The sequence below is a fragment of the Camelus ferus genome, chromosome X (genome assembly GCF_009834535.1).
Source record: "Camelus ferus isolate YT-003-E chromosome X, BCGSAC_Cfer_1.0, whole genome shotgun sequence".
Classification (NCBI taxonomy): domain Eukaryota; kingdom Metazoa; phylum Chordata; class Mammalia; order Artiodactyla; family Camelidae; genus Camelus; species Camelus ferus.
In genome coordinates this window covers 41968340-41988506 of record NC_045732.1, presented here as the reverse complement: position 1 = coordinate 41988506, position 20167 = coordinate 41968340, and the positions used below count along the sequence as shown (strand labels likewise).

At 45.9% G+C, this 20167-nt stretch overlaps 1 protein-coding gene across 1 annotated transcript; it reads right to left on the bottom strand.

Annotated features, from left to right (window-relative positions):
* Positions 1-14673: 14673 nt before the first annotated feature.
* CHST7 (carbohydrate sulfotransferase 7) lies at positions 14674-16351 on the bottom strand. The gene has a single exon (XM_032475087.1). The coding sequence runs from the start codon at positions 16165-16167 to the stop codon at positions 14707-14709; it is 1461 nt and encodes a 486-aa protein (XP_032330978.1). The 5' UTR covers positions 16168-16351; the 3' UTR covers positions 14674-14706.
* Between the last annotated feature and the right edge of the window lie 3816 nt (positions 16352-20167).

Genomic DNA, 20167 nt, shown 5'->3' with positions numbered 1-20167 from the left:
CAAAACACCTGAACCAACATTTCACCAGAGGAGATACGGATGGCGAACTAAGCACATGAAAAGATGTTCAACATCACTAGCCACCAGGAAAATGCAAATGAAAACTTCGATGACATACCACTACATACCCATACCCATTAGAACAGCTAAAATACAATGTGATGACAATACCAAATGCTGGTGAGGCTGCATAGAAATTTCTCTTATACAGTGCTGGTGGGAATGGAACATGGTACAGCCACCCTGAAAAAGTTTGGTAGTTTCTTATAAAACTAAACATGCATATACCACATGAGCCAGTAGTTCCACACCTGGGCATTCATCTCATATTATGTCCACACAAAAACCTATACACACATATTCAGAGCAGCTTTATTTGTAATAGTCAAAAACCAGAAATGATCCAAATGTCCTTCAATGGGTTAATGGTTAAACAAATTGTGATATATCCATGCCATGGAATACTACTCAGCAAAGAAAAGGAATGAACTATTGATACCCACAACAACCTGGATGGAACTCCAGAGAATTATGCTGAATGAAAACAGACAACCTCAAAGGGTTTTACAGTATATGATTCCATATATACAACAATCTTGAAATAACAGTTATAGAGATGGGGAACAGATTAGTGTTTGCTAGGGAAAGGGGTGGGATAAGGTGGGCTATGTGACTATAAAGGGGTAGCGTAAGAGAGTTTCTTTTTACTGATGGAACAGAGCTGTATCTTGATTGTGGTGGTGTTTACATGTATCCATATAGGATAAAACTACATAGATCTAAACACACACATGCACACAAAATGTGTATATGTAAGAACAGTTGCAAACTGAATTAGGCCTGTAGATTGTACCAATGTCAATTTCCTAGTGCTGATATTGATTTATGTATAAGATGTTATCTTCAGGAAAAGCTGGGTGAAGGGTACACTGGACCTTGCTGTACTGTTTTTGCAATTTCCCATGAGTCTATAATTATTTCCAAATAAAAAGTTTTCCTCTGTGACTGATTCTTTGTGCAATGTGTTCAACTCTCCACTGGGGTCATTTTAAAGACTCAAGAACAACTTGGCAGTAACTCAGGGTGGCTTTCCATCAATTACTAACCAAGTGCTAAATGTTTCCTGGTCAGATCCCACGTCCCGACAAACGTTTATGGAGATACTATAACCTCTGGACCCAATCTCTAGCCCCATAAGCACTCTTTAAATCTTTTTATTAAAAATCTTCTTAATCCTCTCTCACAGGCATCCAGGAGCTCAGATAAATGAGTTTCTACTGTATAGCACAGGGAACTATATTCAATATCTTGTAACCTATAATGAAAAAGAATATGAAAATGAATATATATGTATGACTGAAACATGATGCTGTACACCAGAAACTGACAAAATGTAAACTGACTACAGTTCAATAAAGAAAACTTCTTAAAAATTTTTTAATCTACCTGAAAAGCTGCTTTTCATAAGTTCAAATTTTTTTTTTATCAAATCATCCAGCAGTACAAGGTGGGGAGGAGAGGAGAGACAGGTGCTCTGAAAGATTATTATATTATTACTGCCCCTAGGGTATTTGAAGAACAGTTCTGACATCCTGCTAAGCAGGCTGGGCACCCCACAGTGCACAGGCAGCAACCTCACAAGGCCCTTTCTCCACACTCTAAATGGATTCCCATCCTCCTGGTTTGGTCTCCATTCTTGAATGTCACTGACCAGGCAAGGATGCTCAATTGCCTTCCTTCCAGTTTTGACTTAACCTCCAAGGAGATCCTAAAAAACTATCAGTTAATTTCCTACCATTTTCCCTTATTTTTTTGGTTGTCTTTAAAACATAAACTTGTCCATGAATTCTTAATGTGATGTTCCCTCAAATTCTTAAGCCCTTTAGATACAGGATTAAGAATTTAACTCCAGACCCCACTCTTCTTAATACTTATGGGGCCCTATTCACTTGGAGCTATAAAGTATTCAAATTTGCATGCATATTTTAAAACTGAACTCTTAGTTTATCAGCCAGCTACAGTCACCAAATAGCTAGCTTTGCCCCTTTTTCCAGTTGCTAGATGTCTGACCATGCAGACTTAAAGTTTAAGCTACTAAACTCCTTGATTAAGACAATTTCCACTTGCCCAGAGTCTGGGGAGAATGAAAAGGTTTGCTACTGCTTGCACCATCTGAAATGGTGTAGACTCTCCTGGTCATTCCTAAGTCAAAACTATATAAAGACCTATCCTGAACCCTCTTACACTGTTGGTGGGAATGTAATTTGGTGCAGCCACTATAGAGGACAGTACTGAGGTTCCTTTAAAAACTAAAAACAGATTTACCATATGACCCAGCAATCCCACTCTTGGGCATATATCCAGAGAAAACACGAATTCAAAAAGATACATGCACCCCATGTTCAGAGCAGCACTATTTACAATAGCCAAGACATGGAAGCAACCTAAATGTCCATCAACAGATAAATGGATAAAGAAGAGGTGGTATATATATTTATATATACAATGGAATACTACTCAGCCATAAAAAGAATAATGCCATTTGCAGCAACATGGATGGATCTAGAGATCATCACATTAAGTGAATTAAGTCAGACAAAGACAAATATCTGAATGTATATGGATCAGGGGGATAAATCTTGAAAACAATGTTGAGTGAAAAAACAGCAGATACCAAAAATATGCTAAAAATGGTGTAATTTATCTGAAATGTAAAAGCACATATGGTAACACAGGTAGTTTATGGCTACACACACAAATGTTGGGATATTTGGGAAATAAGATGGGGATAAAAGCTTCTATTATGTTTGTAAAATTTGTTTCTTATAAAGGAAAAATGATCTAAAAAAGACAACTATCATGTGATATCACATGTATGTGGAATCTAAAAAAAAATGTTACAAATGAAGTAATTTACAAACCAGAAACAGACTCACAGACGTGGAAAACAAACTATGGTGACTGAAGGGGAATGGGGTAGGGGAAGGGATAAATTAGGAGTTTGAGTTTAACACATACACAGTACTATATATAAAATAGATGAACAGCAAGGACCTACTGTATACCACAGGGAACAATATTCAATATCTTGTAATGACCTATAATAAAAAAATCTGACAAAGAATATATATATGTATATGTATAAATAAATCACTATGCTGTACACCAGAAACTAACGTAACATTGTAAATCTACTTTACTTCAATAAAAAGACCTATCCTGTATAATAAGACAGCAGATAGTTTTTAAAAACTTAGTGTATTTAATTTTTAGAATTATAGAGATTTCTGTATATTGTTTTGTGAAGCATATGTAAAAGGTTTTTAAAACATGTGGCAATGAAATGTGAAGTCATTCCTTAAAACTCAAATGATTCACAAATTAACTTGCACTTTTAAAAAAAACGGCTTGTTTAACTTAGATTCAAAGTCATACTCTCACGAGTTGGGTGTATTTTATCTACTTTGCTACAGTTCCCCTGGGTATTTAAATAACCAGTCGGGGCCCTAAATGCAGCTGGCCGACTTACTAATAGCCTCACTGCCATCAAAGGGAAACTTCATTCCAGGCTGTGATTGCCTGCAGTTGGCTTGGCTGAGGCTCCCCCGGCTATGGTGGCGGAATAATTCAGGAAGACACACTCTCAGCATTTTAATCATACTTTTTTCAACCTTCGAAGCTGGGATGGGGGAGGAGGAGGAAGAATCAACTTCCTACCAGTTTTCAAGTTTGAGATCAGAAGGGTTAACCAGATGAACTTGCAGGTCTGCCTCTGTCAGTGGCCTCCCTGGCCCATTCCAAGTCAGATATTGAGCCCTGGACCCCCCCAGGTGGCTCTGTGACCCTGCACGGGCACCTCACTCCCCTCCTCGAATTGCACTTGTAGATTTCTGCCCGCCCTTCTTTCCTTCTGGTTTGTCTCGGTGTCGCCTGTCCCTGCCCACACATTGTGCCAGGTGAGGCACCCCGGCTTCACCACCTGAAGCTGCTTCACAGATGCTAAAAGTTGGTGCCAGGACTTGGCACTTGGGCTGCGGGGGTGAGGTTTCCGGGTATTCAGCCAGCCCCGTTATCACGGGGGAATTACTTTGCAGCCTATTGTAACAGCCTTCCTCCCTGACCCACTGCAGAACAAATGGGCTGAGGACAGGCATTACGCTCCTTTTCAAGGGCGATGTATTCTTGTGAGGTCTTCTGCCACCATCCTACCCTGGAACCGCCCTCTGTGGGTGATGTTCCCACCCAAGCTTATCTGTTAACCCCGGTAAAGCTTTCTTCACCTTCCTGTTTTCACCTCAAATCAGTGAAATGCAGTGCCAAGGAAAACGGAAATGATTGACAATGTTTGCGACAACAGAGCCATTAAGTTGTCTTTTTTTTTTTTCTTAAGGGAGCTGCGGAGGGATAATGGATAATGGATAATGTTAAAATAATACTCGAAATACCAGAAATGTCAAAATGCAAGCATTCTCTCATTGTGACTCTGAAGCAAATTGTAATAGGGAACACTGAGTTTGCTAACACAACTGCACCCCCAAATAGCCTAGAAATGTTCTTTAAGCAGCATAAATGTTATAAATTGTTTCCAGTTCCAGACTTTTAAGCTGAAAAATTAAGTGCCAGTGGCACGGGGCACCGGGATATTTGCACTAATCAATAATAGTTTCAGTACTATTTAATACATGAAACAACCCTCGCTTCAAGTGAAAACAGAGACTGAGTTAAAACACACAAACACACACACACACACACACACACACACACACACACACACACACACACCTCTTGCCTGGGGAGGAGAATCTAGGGGGGGAGAAGCTGCTTGCCTGGCCCTGGGCAGCCCGTGTCCAGAGCTGAGCCGCACCCCCGCCCCTCCCTGCCCCCAGTGGGAGAAGAGGACTCACTTCTTGTTCCGGAATTCAGAGTCAAACCTCATTCCATGTGACTCATCAGTCAAGCCCCAGAGTCAGCCAGTGCAAAAACGCAATGGCCATTCCATTTCCCCAACAGAATAGAGTAAAGTCACAGTGTTTCCAATCTTACCATTCCCACCCCCAGCTAAAAATTTCCCAGGTTTCTGAGCTCCCTTCAGAATAAAATGAATGCGCTCCAAACCAGTATTCATAGAACTTAGAAAGAGGCGAGTTTCCCTAGTTGACTTTTGGTTTTCCTTTTCATTGAGCTGTTCACAGATACAACTTTAATTGGCAAACATGATTGCTTTTGTGAGTAAAGTCGTCCTGAACTCAAATAAAGCAATGGAGTTAGTATTTGACAATATGTATTTGACTGTCCACTCGCAGATGTTTGCCACCTACCAAATGGGGGTGGCAGGGGTTAGTGAGAACAGGGAGCTGTAGAAGTGACTGGAGCTTGGACCTGCCATTCAGGTGGTCCTTTGGCCCCACCGGGGCTCTGCATCAATGGAGTGGCTGAAGGTGGGGTGGCGGGCACTGGGGCCGCCCCTCCCCACCAGCTCTAGGATTCACAGGTCAGGATGGCTAGTCAGGGTACAGTCTATGCGTCAGCCTGAGTCTAGCCTGTCACTTCAGGTCCTCCCTCCCTGCAGAGCGAGCCACTCTGTCCGTTTTACCCTTTCCTAGCCCCATCCACATGCCAGTGGGGACAAAATGGCCCTATGGCCAAGAGCAGTTTCACGTTCACGCAGGACATTGGAGCGAGTACACCAGCCCTCTCCTGGGCCCATAGGATTGCCAGAGATTGCTATATTTAGGACCAGGACATGGATTTTCCCTGAGCTCAAAAGCAATTTCTTTTCCCCTTTGACTGTTGAGAAATTAAACTAAACTAAATCTAAAAGGCATTCCATAGTTCCATAATTGTTGTGCTTTGGGAGGGTCTACGTATGTTTATTTTCAGCCAACCATCTCCAAAATGCAAAATCATCCCCTCTGCCCTCCCCAGCTGGGGGGACGGGGTGAGGGGTGGAGTGCACAGAAAGGTATCGGAGTTTAACTTTTTTGTTTGCAGAACCTGCAAAATGTATTGTTTTCCCTTCTCCCATTCATGCCAGTGACATCCTTTATTCAAGGAAGAGACAGCATCTATTTTATTGCTTCTAAAATCTGTGTATTTAGCACAGGTCAGCCCTAGGCTGTTTGAAAGGAAGTCCTATTTTTAAAACATTATCTTGACGAGTATTTTTGGCTTACTGTTCCCAGAATCTCTCTGAGGCAGTTTTTGGTAAAGTCTGGTCTCCGTCATGGGGAAAAGGACCCTCAAGGCCCTGGGACGTTTGTCCTTGCTGTTCACTTGATCTGTATGTAGGTCAGGACAGCTTCAGTTAGCCTCCCTGTTCATGCTGGGGGCTGCTCATAGCTTTCCCCAGCTCATCACCTTTACAAAAGAACTGTCTCACACCCCGACCCACTCCTCAGACCTTACAAATGTTTCTGTAATGGTCTGTTTCAGCCTTTCAGTTAGGCTGGCTTCTCTGCTTCCAGCCTACTGGTAACCACGACCAAACGATCTTAATCAAACAATATTCATCTCTCCAAGCCGGCCTTCTAGGCATTTGGATTTCAGGCCAGATTTGAGGCTCCTTGCTGGCAGGACCTAGAGATTGCCCCCTGCCCAACCCCATCCTCATGACTCTCCGCGTGCCTTCTGGGGCTCCTTCTAACACCTCTGCCTGAAGGTAACACTTAACAGAAAGGGCTCCCATGAGTAAAATCGAGTCTATCTTGAGTCTGGAGAGGTGATAAGGCAGGCTAACTGACCCTGGCTGATTAACAAGGGAAAGAAAGTGTCAGGCTGTTTTAAAAAAACAAAAAAACAAGTTGTTTCTTTTATCCCGAAGCTGGCTCCTCGGTCCCAAGGACATACCCCAGTTATCTCTTAGTTCTCTTTCTTCCCTGTTGAAGTTTGTTTTAGAGCTGAGCTCCACAGGCATCACCCGAATGAAGATAACAAAGGCAGAGCCTTCCAATAAAAGATCCTGCGGTGGGATCGTGGGTGGAGCTGTCTCCACCAGCTACCTGACTGACGGCTCCCTGTTTTCAGTGTTCTTTTTTTCCTTCTCTCTCTGAGCAGTAAAGCAGCTTTTTTTTTTTTTCTACTTTGTCCCTCTGCCTCTACTGAGAATTCTTTCTCAAATCAGCAGGCAAGGACCCACACTTTCAGGGGGAACCTGTCCACCCATTTAGTGAGCTTTCCAATCTGGGGTCTCTTTATCCGCTAACAGGGCTATTTTTGGAATGCGACTCTCCAGGAAAGTTCCCTTCCACTGGGCATCCACCTCGGGGGAGGGGAGTCTGTTCACATCCAACACTGTCATCACTGAAGTCAAACGTGGTGGTCCTCTTCCACAGCCTCTTAACACCCTAATTTCAAAACACTTGACTATCAGCTGCTGTTCCAATTTCTTCTCAGCATCCAGCATGACAGCCTTTCATGTGAGACCAAAGGCCAGCTGCCCCAAACTTCCAGACCCGGCTGCTGGCTCGGTGCCCGTGGGCCGGGAGCAGAGCTGAAGGCTTCCCGGCCCATGTTCCCATGAAGCCATCACTGAGCTCAGCAATTTTGCTCCCACTGAAACTGCTTCCTGCTCAGCTCCTGAAGAGTTCTCCACTTCCCTGCGTTCTTGAACTTGGGCCAGAGCCGTTTCTTAGTCCATGCTGTTCTTTTGGGGGGGGGCGGGTAATTAAATTTATTTTTTTTATTGGAAGTACTGGGGATTGAACCCAGGACCTTGTGCATGCTAAGCATGTGCTCTACCACTGAGCTATACCCTCCCCCCTCTTTTTTTTTTCCTGCTGTTCTTATTCTACACTGCACCTGAGCAGAAGTGGTTCTTTCAACAGAGCCAAGTTCCTGGGGTTCCACAATGAAGCAAGAGGATGAGGGGCCAGGAGACCTCCACAGAGACAAAAGTTCATTTCTCAGTTACCTTGTTCAACTGGACACAAAAAAAGTAAGGCCCGTTGAGCTTTTTTTAGTTCCAGTCTTTTCTATGCTGGTTATACTGAGAGCAGGCTGAGAGAAGGCATCCTGGGGAATTTTAAGCCAGCTGCTTATAAATGTTTTTTAAAAGCATCACTCCAAACTATTTATATTACATTTGTATTCATGGGGAGCAAATCTCTGCCCAGACTCAAAAAACCTCTTTGAAAACCCTCTGAATCCTGCCTGGACAAATGCAAATGGGCACTTCTGCCCTCCATCCCCTCCTCCAAAACAGAAGAGGGTTCTCAGGAATATAGAGAAAATGTATAAAGAGTTCAACCTTATTTAAAATTGGCTTAAGTTCCCCAATGATTGTGTCCTGAAATAGCAGAAGTTCAAGTTACTAAGTACAACCCACTGCAGCAGTACCAGGAGAAGGCCATCTCTTTTTTTAACTGAAGTAGAGTTGATTTACAATGTTGTGTTAGTTTCTGGTGTACAGCATAGTGATTCAGTTATACATCTAAATATATATTTCTTTTCATACTCTTTTTCATTATAGGTTATTACAAGCTATTGAATATAGTTCCCTGTGCTCTACAGTAGGACCTCGTTGTTCATTATTTTACACATAATGATTAGTATCTGCCAATCTCAAACTCTTAATTTATCTCTCCCCTCCCTTTGGTAACCCTAAGTTTGTTTTCTATGTCTGTGAGTTTGTTTCTGTTTTGTAAATAAGTTTATTTATATGATTTTTTTAGATTTCACATATAAGTGATAGCATATGATATTTGTCTTTCTCTGTCTGACTTACCTCACTTAATATGATCATCTCTAGGTCCATCCATGTTGCTGCAAATGGCATTATTTCATTCTTTTTTTTTTTTTTTTGGATGAGCAGTATTCCGTTGTGTATGTATACCACATCTTCTTTATCCAGTTATCTGTTGATGGACATTTAGGTTGCTTCCATGTCATGGCTATTGTAAATAGTGCTACTATGAACATTGTGGTGCATGTACTTTTTCAAGTTAAGAGTTTTTTCTGGACATATGCCCAGGAGTGGGATTGCTGGATCATACGGTAACTCTATTTTTAGTTTTTTAAGGAATCTCCGTACTGTTTTCCACAGTGGCTGCACCAAATTACATTCCCACCAACAGTGTAGGCGGTCCCCTCAGGAGAAGGACATCTTAATAAGAAGCTTGCTACAACCTGATGTCATGTGGAAGTGTGGTTTTACAAAGGGATGATAATTTTTATTTCAAAATGTGTCCAGTCCTTCAAAAGTATCACAGAAACGAAACTTTGCAAATCCAGGTGCATCGAAGAAGGGCTAAGAAGTGGATTTCATCTCAGCATCTGGTTACCACAACCTGAGGTGTGAGGCAATCATTCACTGGCTGAGATGAACTGTAGGGTCAGAGAGAGCCAGGGTGCTAGGAGGACGGATGCTCCACCCATCACACTGGTCACGTTGGAAACAAAATAGATAAAATACACATTGCTGAAAGCCTAGGACACAGATAATCCAAGAAACATTTGGTAGGAGTGAACACTGGCACGACCTTGAACAACTTAACCTCTCAGAAAGTAAAAAAGCCTAAACTCTTTGCGACATAAGGTCACCCTACTTTAGAAATTTTTCTTACATGTATGCAAAAGATGCTATTCAAAATGTAACAACGAAATGTTGGAACTAGGGATTAATTAAATACGCTACAATACAGTCCTACAATGAAACACTAACTAGATAGCCACTAAAATGAAGATATGGGAAGATATTTTTTTTTAGGTTTCATTAGTTTTATTTCTGTAACCTTTCAATCATACCTCACAAATTAATTTTGTCACAACTGAAGAGAAAGCAGAGGAATCAAGTTCACTATTTTCTGAAACACCGACACAAAAAGAAAAGAAGAATTACTTAGCAAAGATGATTCACAAAAGAACACGAGAAAAATCCCTAAACAAAAGCTAAAGGATTCATCACTAAGTTTAATTCTAATTGGTAAAGGATTTTAAATCAACTAGCTGGCATTGAGTTTCTTGTTTAAGTCCACAAATCTTCCCCTAAATATTACTGATCCTTTGCAAAGAGATATATAGTTGAACTCCATGGCACCTTATGACATAGCTAACCGCTGGAACATTCCTTAGAAAAACAGAAAATAATTTTGCCAGAACACGATGGCAACCATCAGCAGCCAATATTCTCAGAGTTTCTAATTACCATAAGCATCTACAATTTGAGTCTACAGAAATAAGTCAATTTTATAAAATGAAGCTTTTAGATCAAAAAGCATCCCCCTTTCACAGGCACAAAGATACTGAAAAATAGTCCCTAAAAAATCTCACTAAACAATTTATAGAAAGTAAAACATGCCCTTACAGTTATTAAATGCAGTTGGTCCTGGATTCTTCAAAAACAGGTGATACATGTGCCCTCAGCTGCTGGCCAGGGACCGGTGGATGGGTGACTGAGAGCAGTGAATGTGCCTCACGGCCACGTTCTCTCCATCACCCAACTTCCAGTATTTGTCCAAGACAGTGATTACCTCATCATTTAGAATCTGGAACTGGCTGATTCACATTCTCTCCACCATCTTCTTCAAAGGCACTTTTTTTTTTTTTTATAATCTCATCTTTGCCATCATGTCTCCGGACTCTAGGTAGATGACAGCAGAAATCCAGTACAGCAAAGCGCCCTCCCTGTTGCCCAAGAATGGTGGGAATGTGAACTGGTGCAGCCACTATGGAAAATGGGATGGAGGCTCCTCGAAAACTCAAACATAGAACTACCATTATGATCCAGCAATTCTACTTCTGGTACTTACCCAAAAGAAATGAAAATGCTAATTCGAAAAGATATCTGTACCCCTATGTTCACTGCAGCATCATTTACAACAGCCGAGCCATGGAAACAACCCATGTGTTCATCAATGGATGAATGGATAAAGCAAATATGATATATATGTATGCAAGGGAAGGTTATTCAGCCACAAAAAAGAAGGCAAACTTGCCATCTACGACAACATGGATGGACCTTGAGGGCATTACACTAAATGAAATAAGTCAGACAAATACTGCATGAGCTCATTGATATGTAGAATCCAGCTCCTCCTCCCCCAATCCCCATGAAGTTGTAGATACAAAGAACAGACTGGTGGTTGCCAGAGGCAGAGGGTGGGTGAAATGGGTGAAGGGGCGGGTCAAAAGGTACAAACTTCCAGTTATAAAATAAATAAGTCATGGGGATGTAATGTACAGTATGGTGACTACAGTTAATAATACTGTATTGTATATTTTAAAGGTGTTAAGAAAGTGGATCGTAAACGTTCTCATCACAAAAAAAATTGTACCTATGTGTGGTGATGGATGGTTTTACAGTATATATACATATTGAACCATTATGTTATACACCTGAAACTAATATGTTATCTGTCAATTATATCTCAATTTAAAATTTTTAAGGAATTAAAGACAGAAAGCTTTAACTACAGAAAAGGCTACAGATTCCTGTTTGCATTTGAGTAAAACATTGCTAGACATATCACAAGAAATGTGGTGGTTACTGCTGGGAAGTGAGACTGTCCACCTGTACTGTTGAACTCCTTTTCTTCCATATGCTTCTATTAGTTCTAAAACGTTTTTACACACTAGTTTCAAAATAGAGAGCACCTGATTTTAATCCTCTGGCTGTGTCATCCATGACAATTACTCAACCTCTCTGAGCTTGTTTCACCATCCATAAAATGGGGTTACTATTGACCTCATAAAGCTAAGATGAGCACGAACTCAGACAGCAGGCATTAAGCAGGCAACACAGTGCACAAAATAGGCACTTAATAATTGTCACACTCACGCCCTTACTGGCAAGAAACCTTGGAAATCCTCTTAATTCAACCTCCACTTCTTATTGGTAAGAACACTAAAAGCCAAAAAGGTCAATTTGCAGTAACCAGGAGAGCCAGGTTCTGATGCCTGGGTTCTCGTATCCTAAAATAAAAACTGATTTCATATGAGCCAAGGAATGACTTGTTCCTATCTTACGGCCACACCTCACCTTGCAGGACCAACATCCTCTCCTGCCTCACCCGCCAGACTCGATGAGTCTTCATTTTTCCTAAACACCAAATCCACCATCAGCTGAGGGGGGGTCCTGCGTAGGAAGGCAGCCGCAGGGGGGAGCTCCAAGAATGTCTTGATCAAAGGCAGCACTAACCTCACAAGGGGGCAGTAAGAATTTGGATGTGGATGTGTTTTAGGAATTTGAACAAAATTTGTTGACCGAAAAATTCTATGCAGGAACAAAGTTTAACAAATGCCTGGTTTTAGCAGTACAGACTGCTGTTTAAACAAGAGGTTACCTTTTCAGTGATTGTTATACATAAGCCATTTGGGACACAGCGTCCTGATTAAAATGGAATGACTTTCAAAACGCTTTGGGATTTGGTGGTGGCTAGCCATTTCTTTGTTTGTTTGTTTGTTTGGATGATTTCCTTAGAAAGAAAGCTTTCTGATTGTTGGGGTTTAGGTTACAGTGCGTTTAACTCGTTTCCTAATTTCACTCAGAGGGTCCATCTATCTTGTTAGGAACAAAGGCCAAGGTGTCTTAAATGCCTACAGGAATGAAATTTTTGTCCACAGTCACTATAATGATATATCCACAATGCCTAACTCAATGCATGGTCCCTGGGGATCCAGGCCCTTCCCTTCTCTGGAGTAGAGGTGTGACAGACTTTTGGAAACTCATCAGTTGGTCAGTTACATTATCTTTCTAGGAACCAGGAATACAAGCATTTCATTAAATCCACTGGTTGGTGGTGACACCGTAAGCGCTGGGTAATTCCAGCAGAAATGTAGGAGGAAGGGCTCAGCCACTACAGTATGAAAGAGCCTAAAGCTTGTCCCCTGCAACCTTGCAAAGGAAGCCCCATCGGCTCTTCCAAAACAGCAGCCCCATAGTCACTGTCACCCATACAGAATCTAACTTCCTACCGGATGAAGACTGTGTCCTCTTAACCCTCCTCTCTATTCAGTTTCTTACCTCACCCCTGTCAGTGCTCAATAAATGTTAGTAAAAATGAAAACAAAAGTAAAAGTCTCTGAGAGATTGTCAGTTCTTAAAGCCATAAAATGCTGCAGCAATCTGTCCCGAAGAGGCATTCCCTCAGACCCGTGAAGGAGGGCTGGGGACCATCATGTTACTTACATCTGTAAATACAGGATTAGCAGACGAGAGGATGTTTTTGTTGAAATGTGACAAGTCACCCTGTGCCTTACCTTCCTCCATTCTGGAAATCAGGAAAGAACACAGACTTCCTAAGCAATTACAGAAACTTGATTGCTGGGAGAAAAATCAGTCAGCTTCCTAAATCACTCTGAAATCCTGGCTCTATTAACAACAACAAAATCCATCTTCATTAACATCTTCAACTTTGTCCTCAGAGCTTCATCCCAGAGGAATACTGAATTACACTATAAACTAATGAATGGAAACTTAAGTCACTTCCGCCCACCAGGCACTGCTTTTCCTCCTCTGGACTGCACAGTGCAGAAGGCTGCACCCTTCCAACTCACACAATGTCGGGGGGAAACGCATTCCCAAGCCACTAACTAGACTGGTGAGGTCAGCATCATGCAGAACAAACTCTTCCCTCAGCCCAACCAACGGGTCATGGACTGATCCAGACAGTGAACACATTTCCAGATCATTTAAGCCCCATTTTGGCATTTTAGGCTATTAGGATATATACTTTACAGATAAAGAACAAACAAACAAAAAACTAACCAAATGGACAGAGGTGATGTCTTTACACAAAGCTCCTTCTGCAGTCACAATCAAAACTGCTACTGCCAATCCAAGGTTCCATCTCTCAAGCGGATGGGGCAGAGTGAGGGAAGCCCAGCCCTGATGTCCTATATGCACCAGAGGAAGCAAACCAGGCAGCTTTTGTGATTTGATGTGAAGGGGATATGGTCAAGTATCCTGCAAGTGCCTGCCACTGGGGGTGGGGGGAGCCACCTCACAAGCCAGGGGAAAGCAAAGTCCGTTGACGCCAATATACCAGAGCCTGAGATACACACATGTGCAAAAACTGTTGCAATAGAGGCCTGGCTATGCCTATATGCTTGGCAAATCCGAAGGAAAGCCTTGGAGTCTGCACATCAGAGAGGCAGAGGCAGAAAAGTGTTTAAACAGATTAGGGGTAGGTAGAATAAAAGTCAGTACTTCCCGCCTGAATCCTGCTTTTGGCTTTCTCGGTGCCTGCAAACACTGCTGCAAATGGCTTCTCCGCGGGACAGACTGGCATCGAGATAAAGTCATCATCATCCACCTCAAAAGGTCCCCGAAATCCTGTATTTTTTATGTCAATTTCCAGTCTGAAGATTGGATTATGACTTTCAAACCTTCTCTACTCTGCTCAGACCCCTGGTACCCCTCTTCTCTCTCCCACCCCCTCATTCTCAACAGAGGATCCTACGTCTTACTTCATAGAGGGGACTGGGAGTGCGGAGACCTGGGTTCCGCCTCCGCCATCTTTAACCTCTCGTTTCTCAGGGTCTTCCTCTGAAGAGGCAGGTGGCTAAGCTAAAATTCCCGATGACTCTCTCCAAATTCTCCCAGCTGGGCTTCCTCTCCCGCTCGGATCTGTTTTGACAGGGTGAGATCCCAAGACGGCATCCCTCCCCTTTCCCTGCAGGCTGATCCAAACTCCCCAAAGACCCTCTCTTGCCCCACCCTGCCCCGAGGCCACCTTACCGGGATCCGTTCCCGGGGGCGTGGGTCGGGGGCTACGTGGCGCCGTCGGCCTCCGTCTCCAGCGGCGTCTCCTCATCCACGGAGGGCTGGTCGTCACCGTCTTCTCCGCTGCGAGGGTAAGCCAGCAGGCGCATGGCTGGGGCGCAGGCGGCCTCCACCTGACGCACCTGCTCTCGGCTCAGGCGCTCGCGCCAGGCGTGCACGGCCTCGCGGGCGTCGCGCGCCGACAGGTGGAAGGGCCGGTCGGCGCCGTAGGCCGCGCCGCGCGTCATGTTGAGCGCGAATGCGTCGAGCGCGGGAAGCGCGCGGAGCCCGGCGAAGCGCTGCAGGCGCCGCAGCTGGGCGCGCGGCTGCCGCACCAGGTCCTCGTAGCGCAGCCTTAGGTAGCGGCGCCGCAGCCAGGCGGGCGCGCCGCGCGCGAAGAGCAGGTCGCGCAGCCAGGCTTCGCAGATCACCTCGAGCGCGCCGGTCAGGAAAAAGTCGGCGCGCGGCGCGGCGGGCAGGGCGCGCGACTGGCCCCCCGGGCGAGCGCCCACGCCGTGCGCCAGCAGCACGCGGTGGAAGCGGTCACCCCTCTGGCGGGTGCGCAGCACCTGGATGCTCTCGCGCAGCAGCCCCTGCCGAGACTTGAGTCGCGAGTTGTGCACGGCCCGCGGGTCGCGGAAGAGCTGCACCACCTTCAGGTTGAGGCCGGGGTCGCGCAGCAAGGGCACCAGCACGCCCAGGTCGAGGAGGCGCACGTCCTTGATGACCACCACTGGATACTTACGGCACTCGGCCTCCAGGGCGCGGAGGGCCACGGGGGGGCAGCTGCGCTCGCAGGCGGTGTCCTCGACGAGACCGACCTCGGCGCGGGCCCGGGGCGCTCCGGGGCACAGCGGCGGTGAGCAGATGACCTTGTTGGTCCGCCAGCGGAAGAGGGCGGCCGTGGTGAGGTTGGCCGCGTCCGGAGCGCGCGCGGCGGGGTCCCCCGGCGGCGCGTACAGCCGCAGCACGGAGAAGTCGCAGCGGAAGAGCGAGCGCAGCATGTCGCGCAGCGCGCCCTGCAGGCTCTCGGCGTCGCCCGGATACAGTGCCTGCCACAGATGCCACATGGGCTCATACAAGTAGAAAACGTCCGGGTGCTGGTTAAAGAGCTCGCCCAGGAACGACGAGCCGGTGCGCCAGGTGGCGTGCACATAGATGTGCTGCTTTCCGTGAGACGCCGCCTCCCCGACGGCGCCGCTGAGGTTGCCCGGGGACCTGGGGGACCGGCCCGCGTCTCCCTCAGCGGCGGGCCGCGCCTCCGCGCCCCGCTCGCGCTCGCCCGCCGCCGCCGCCTCCAGGCTCCACACTCCCAGGCTGCGCTGCAGGCCCGGGCAGTGCCCGGCGCCCTTGTCCCCGTCGCGGCCGCCGTCCCGAACGGAGGGGACGAGCAGAAGCACCAGCGTGTAGAGCACCAACAGTAGCGCGAACTTGCAGTACTCCCGGCGGCGCCGCCGCCGGCTCTTCATCGTTCACCGAACCCCTCCAGAGCGGGTGGGGCACCCTTCCTCTCCCTTTCCTCTGAAATCCCGTTCCGAGTCCGCTCCTGCGGCCTCTTGGGGCTCCTCTGTGCCGGGAAGAGCGGAGGCACCCGGGCTGTGCATCCAGAAAGGAAACTTGGAAGGCAGTGGTGCTATAGCGGCGGCGCCCCTGCCCTCTCCCGGCTCGGCGATGGAGAGCCGCCTATTGGCCGGCTTGGCAGCCGCCCGCCCCGCCTTCAACCGGCAGCTTCTCCCCGCCTCCCTACCCGCCCGGGTTCGCCCGGGGCTCTGCCAGATCTGGGCGGGGTTGCCGAGGGGTGGGGTCGCCAGCTGGGGCGCACAGAGCCAGACCCCACCTTTCCCCAACCCCTCCGTCATGAAGTCAAGTCTTCATGAATTGATTTCAGGCAAGGGAGGGGCTCGTGTGTACAGAATGTACCCAGTGACAGGACGTGGACCCCACCCGGAGAACTCCACTGCCTCTCCTGTTTTATGTCCCCTGCCTGGCCATCTCTTTCGTCAGCCGAGTCGCTTCCACGCTATTTAGAATGGGGCCCCTGGTCACTGTCTACATCCAGCGCCCCCGTCAGCCCCGGGATGGGTGTTAACTAAGTTCTGGATGGGAGCACCTCTCCACTAGGATAAAAACTGAGATTGCATAATGCATTGTGGTCCAGAGGAATTGGAAGCACTATCACGCAGCGCATTTAATTGTTAAAGTGTAGCGTTTGTGAAAATTTGTGCTGTGTTCCCTAGGGTTTTGCCCGCTGAAGGCCATCCCCTCAGACACCCTGAAGATCAGTTTACTCATTTGTAAAACTCGGATCGTTTTTAGTGCCTCCGTACCTCCTGGCAAAAGATTTTGGGGTCCTTTGTTAGTACAGCACAACCTAGCCTATTATGACTCATCTGAGCAAAAGACAAACAGAATCAGAGTGGTAGAATAGTGGTATTTCTCAGGAGCTCATAAGGAGGAACATGTACTCAAGGGTGGATGAAAAAGTAACAGGAAGTTCAAGAGGCAGATTAAGCTGAAATGCCTGAAATCCGAAAGAGAACTAAAAGGGCCAATTTTTGCTCTGTTTCGGGAAGATAATGGACATCCCCTTGGGGAGGGTATTGTAAGGTTAATGAGACTAGAAAGCAAATCTCATCTCCACCCAGGGAAGGTGTTCAAACTGGAAAAATGAGAACATCTCCAAAGATCTTCTCTGGTCTTTTTCATCAGAGAAACGACTCCACCTCTGAAATCACTAGCTCAAGCATCTCATTTTTGTCCACAGTATCTTCTCCTTTCAGCCACTAGTTCAAATCATTTTCCAGCCTCATTGACACTACCCCCACTTTCTTCTCGGTTTTTCATATTCAGCTAAAAGACCCCAGATCATTATTTTTAATAATGCCTCTAACCTAAACTCCCTGGCCCTCTGTTTTTTCATTACTCACTTAGTAACATCCCCCAAACCCCGCTTTTGGCTTTCTCTGTGCCTGCAAACACTAGTGCAAAAAGTTTCCCCGCAGGACAGATTGACATCAAGATAAAGTCAACATCAACTCAAATGGTCCCCGAAATCCTATGCTTTTCATGTCAATTCTCAGTCTCAAGTTCAATTATGACTATTTCAAACCTTCTCTGAGGAGAGGTCTACTCTGTTACCCCTCTTTGCCCTCCACCCTCTCCCCACCCCATTCTCAATAGATGACCTTAACCTCCTACTTCACAGAGAAAATGAATTTGTCAGACAATCTCACTTATCCACCATCAGACCCATTTATCCACTTACTTCTGTACCCATCTTCTCCTTTGTGGCAAGGATATTATTTTCCAGTATTAAACTGTAACTTTTTCCTTCCTTATGTTTTCCCTTCTCTCCTTTTTAAAGCAAGTAGGTGGCTCTGCACTCACCTGCAGGGAGGTAATGTGGCTGGGCAGCATGCAAAAGGTTGCTGGTGTTTCTTTCCAAAAGCCTAAATTCCAGTAGTAGAGAGTGTGGTAGGTTTCGAAAAAAAATAACCGCAGAGTTTCCCCCTCCTCTCTCCATGTCCTTTGGCAGTGCCTTCCCACAATTGACTCTGGGATGGCCTTGTGACTTGCATTGGCCAATGGGACAGGAGCAAATATGACACAAGCAGAGACTTGGAAAAAAAAACCCACTGTGGGGTTTGCCCCCTTGCTGCTCTTGGGAACCCTGAGCAAGCCTGGGCTAACCACATGGATCAGAGAATAAGCCACCCCAGCTGAACAAGCCTGGGCTAGCCACATGGATCAGAGAATAAGCCACCCCAGCTGAGGCCCCCAGACCAACCAGCCTGCCAACTGCCACACAAATGAGGCAGGCTATCTTAGACCAGTGCTTCTCAAACTTTAGCTGGGGATCCTGCCCAAATGCAGAAAGTGATTCATTAGGCCCCAGGTGGAGATAGAGAGTCTACATATCTAATAAGCTCCTGGCTGCTGCTGGTCTGAGGAGCGTGATTTGAAAAGATGCTACGCCCTCCAGCCCCAATCGAATTGACCCAAACAAGGAGAACCACTTAGCTGACCCACAGAGTTGTGAGAAATAATAGATGTGGGCTGTAAGATACTAAGTTTTAGGGGGTTGTTATGCAGCAAAAGCTAGCTGATACAGAGGCAGTCTGAGGGCTTCGAGAAAATATCTTGGAGAAGCAGAGGAAAGAGCAGCATCCCACTGGCCCCTCCCCTAGGCTGGGGGTGGGAGAAGGGAAAGAGAAAAGTCTGCTGCTGCACAACAGACAGCACCTGAGCTCTTCCTTGAGCGCTTCCTGGCTACGGGTCAAGGAAGAGTAGGACTCGAGGAGGGGGCGCCTGTATGGTTCATTGTGACAGATGGAAGGCAGCAGAAAGGTCACAGAGACAGTGATGCTGACATCTCAGGGGCAACTCTGTGGACCAAAACCTAATGATCCTAAGACCCCAGATCAATTGTACAGCCCTGAGGGTAGAGATACCCTAGAAATCATTGAGATCACTTGTCTGTCACCCCAGAAGACAGACAATTAACAAAAGCTACTTTCTACAAAGTGATTTTTATCACACCTAAGATAGTGAACCCGCCACCCCTTTTTCCTTCTTTCTGATATAATAGACACCAGCCCCCCATCAATCACCACTTCTCCTGCCTGTTAGTTCAACCACACTCTTCAACCAGATTATTCTCACCTGAGATGATTCTCATCTGAGCATTAAACATACTTAAATGTCTCCTTTTTTAAATTGGAGTATAGTCAATTTACAATGTTGTGTTAATTTCTGGTGTACAGAATGGTGATTCAGTTATATATATGTATATATTCCTTTTCATATTCTTTTTCATTATAGGCCATTACAAGGTGTTGGATATAGTTCCCTGTGCTATAAAGCAGGTCCTTGATGTTTATCTGTTTTATATATAGTAGTGTGTATCTGCAGATCTGCAGCATGCTCTTTCTTTTTTGGAGGAGGGGGGAGTAGTAATTAGGCTTATTTATTTATTTAATGGAGGTACTGGGGATTGAACCCAGGACCTTATGTATGCTAGGCATGCACCCTGCCACTGAGCTATACCCTCCCCACTCTCCTTTATTAAAAGCCCCATTGAGTCGCATTCTCCTCTAGCACAGCTGCTGCTAATACATACAACACCTTTATGGGAATCAGAAGGTGTCCTCTCTGGGCAGATGAACTGCGGAAAGGGGGATGACCACATGGGAAAAACACGCCTTCCTTCAGACCACAGCCCCAGCACAAACTTCACCACTGCAATATGCAGAGCCTAGCCGGATTCCAGCCTGAACCGGTACCTTCCTGCCAGGCTTCCTCCCCACACCCTCGTCCTGCTGCCACCGGTTTCTCTGCCTGCTCCTCACAGCCCAACTTCTTGGTGGAGTTGTGTATACTTGTTCTCTCCCCGCTGTCATCACCTCCTCCTTCTCAGCACCGTTCAATCTGGATTCTGACCCCATATTTCTACATCAACGGCTCTTTCTA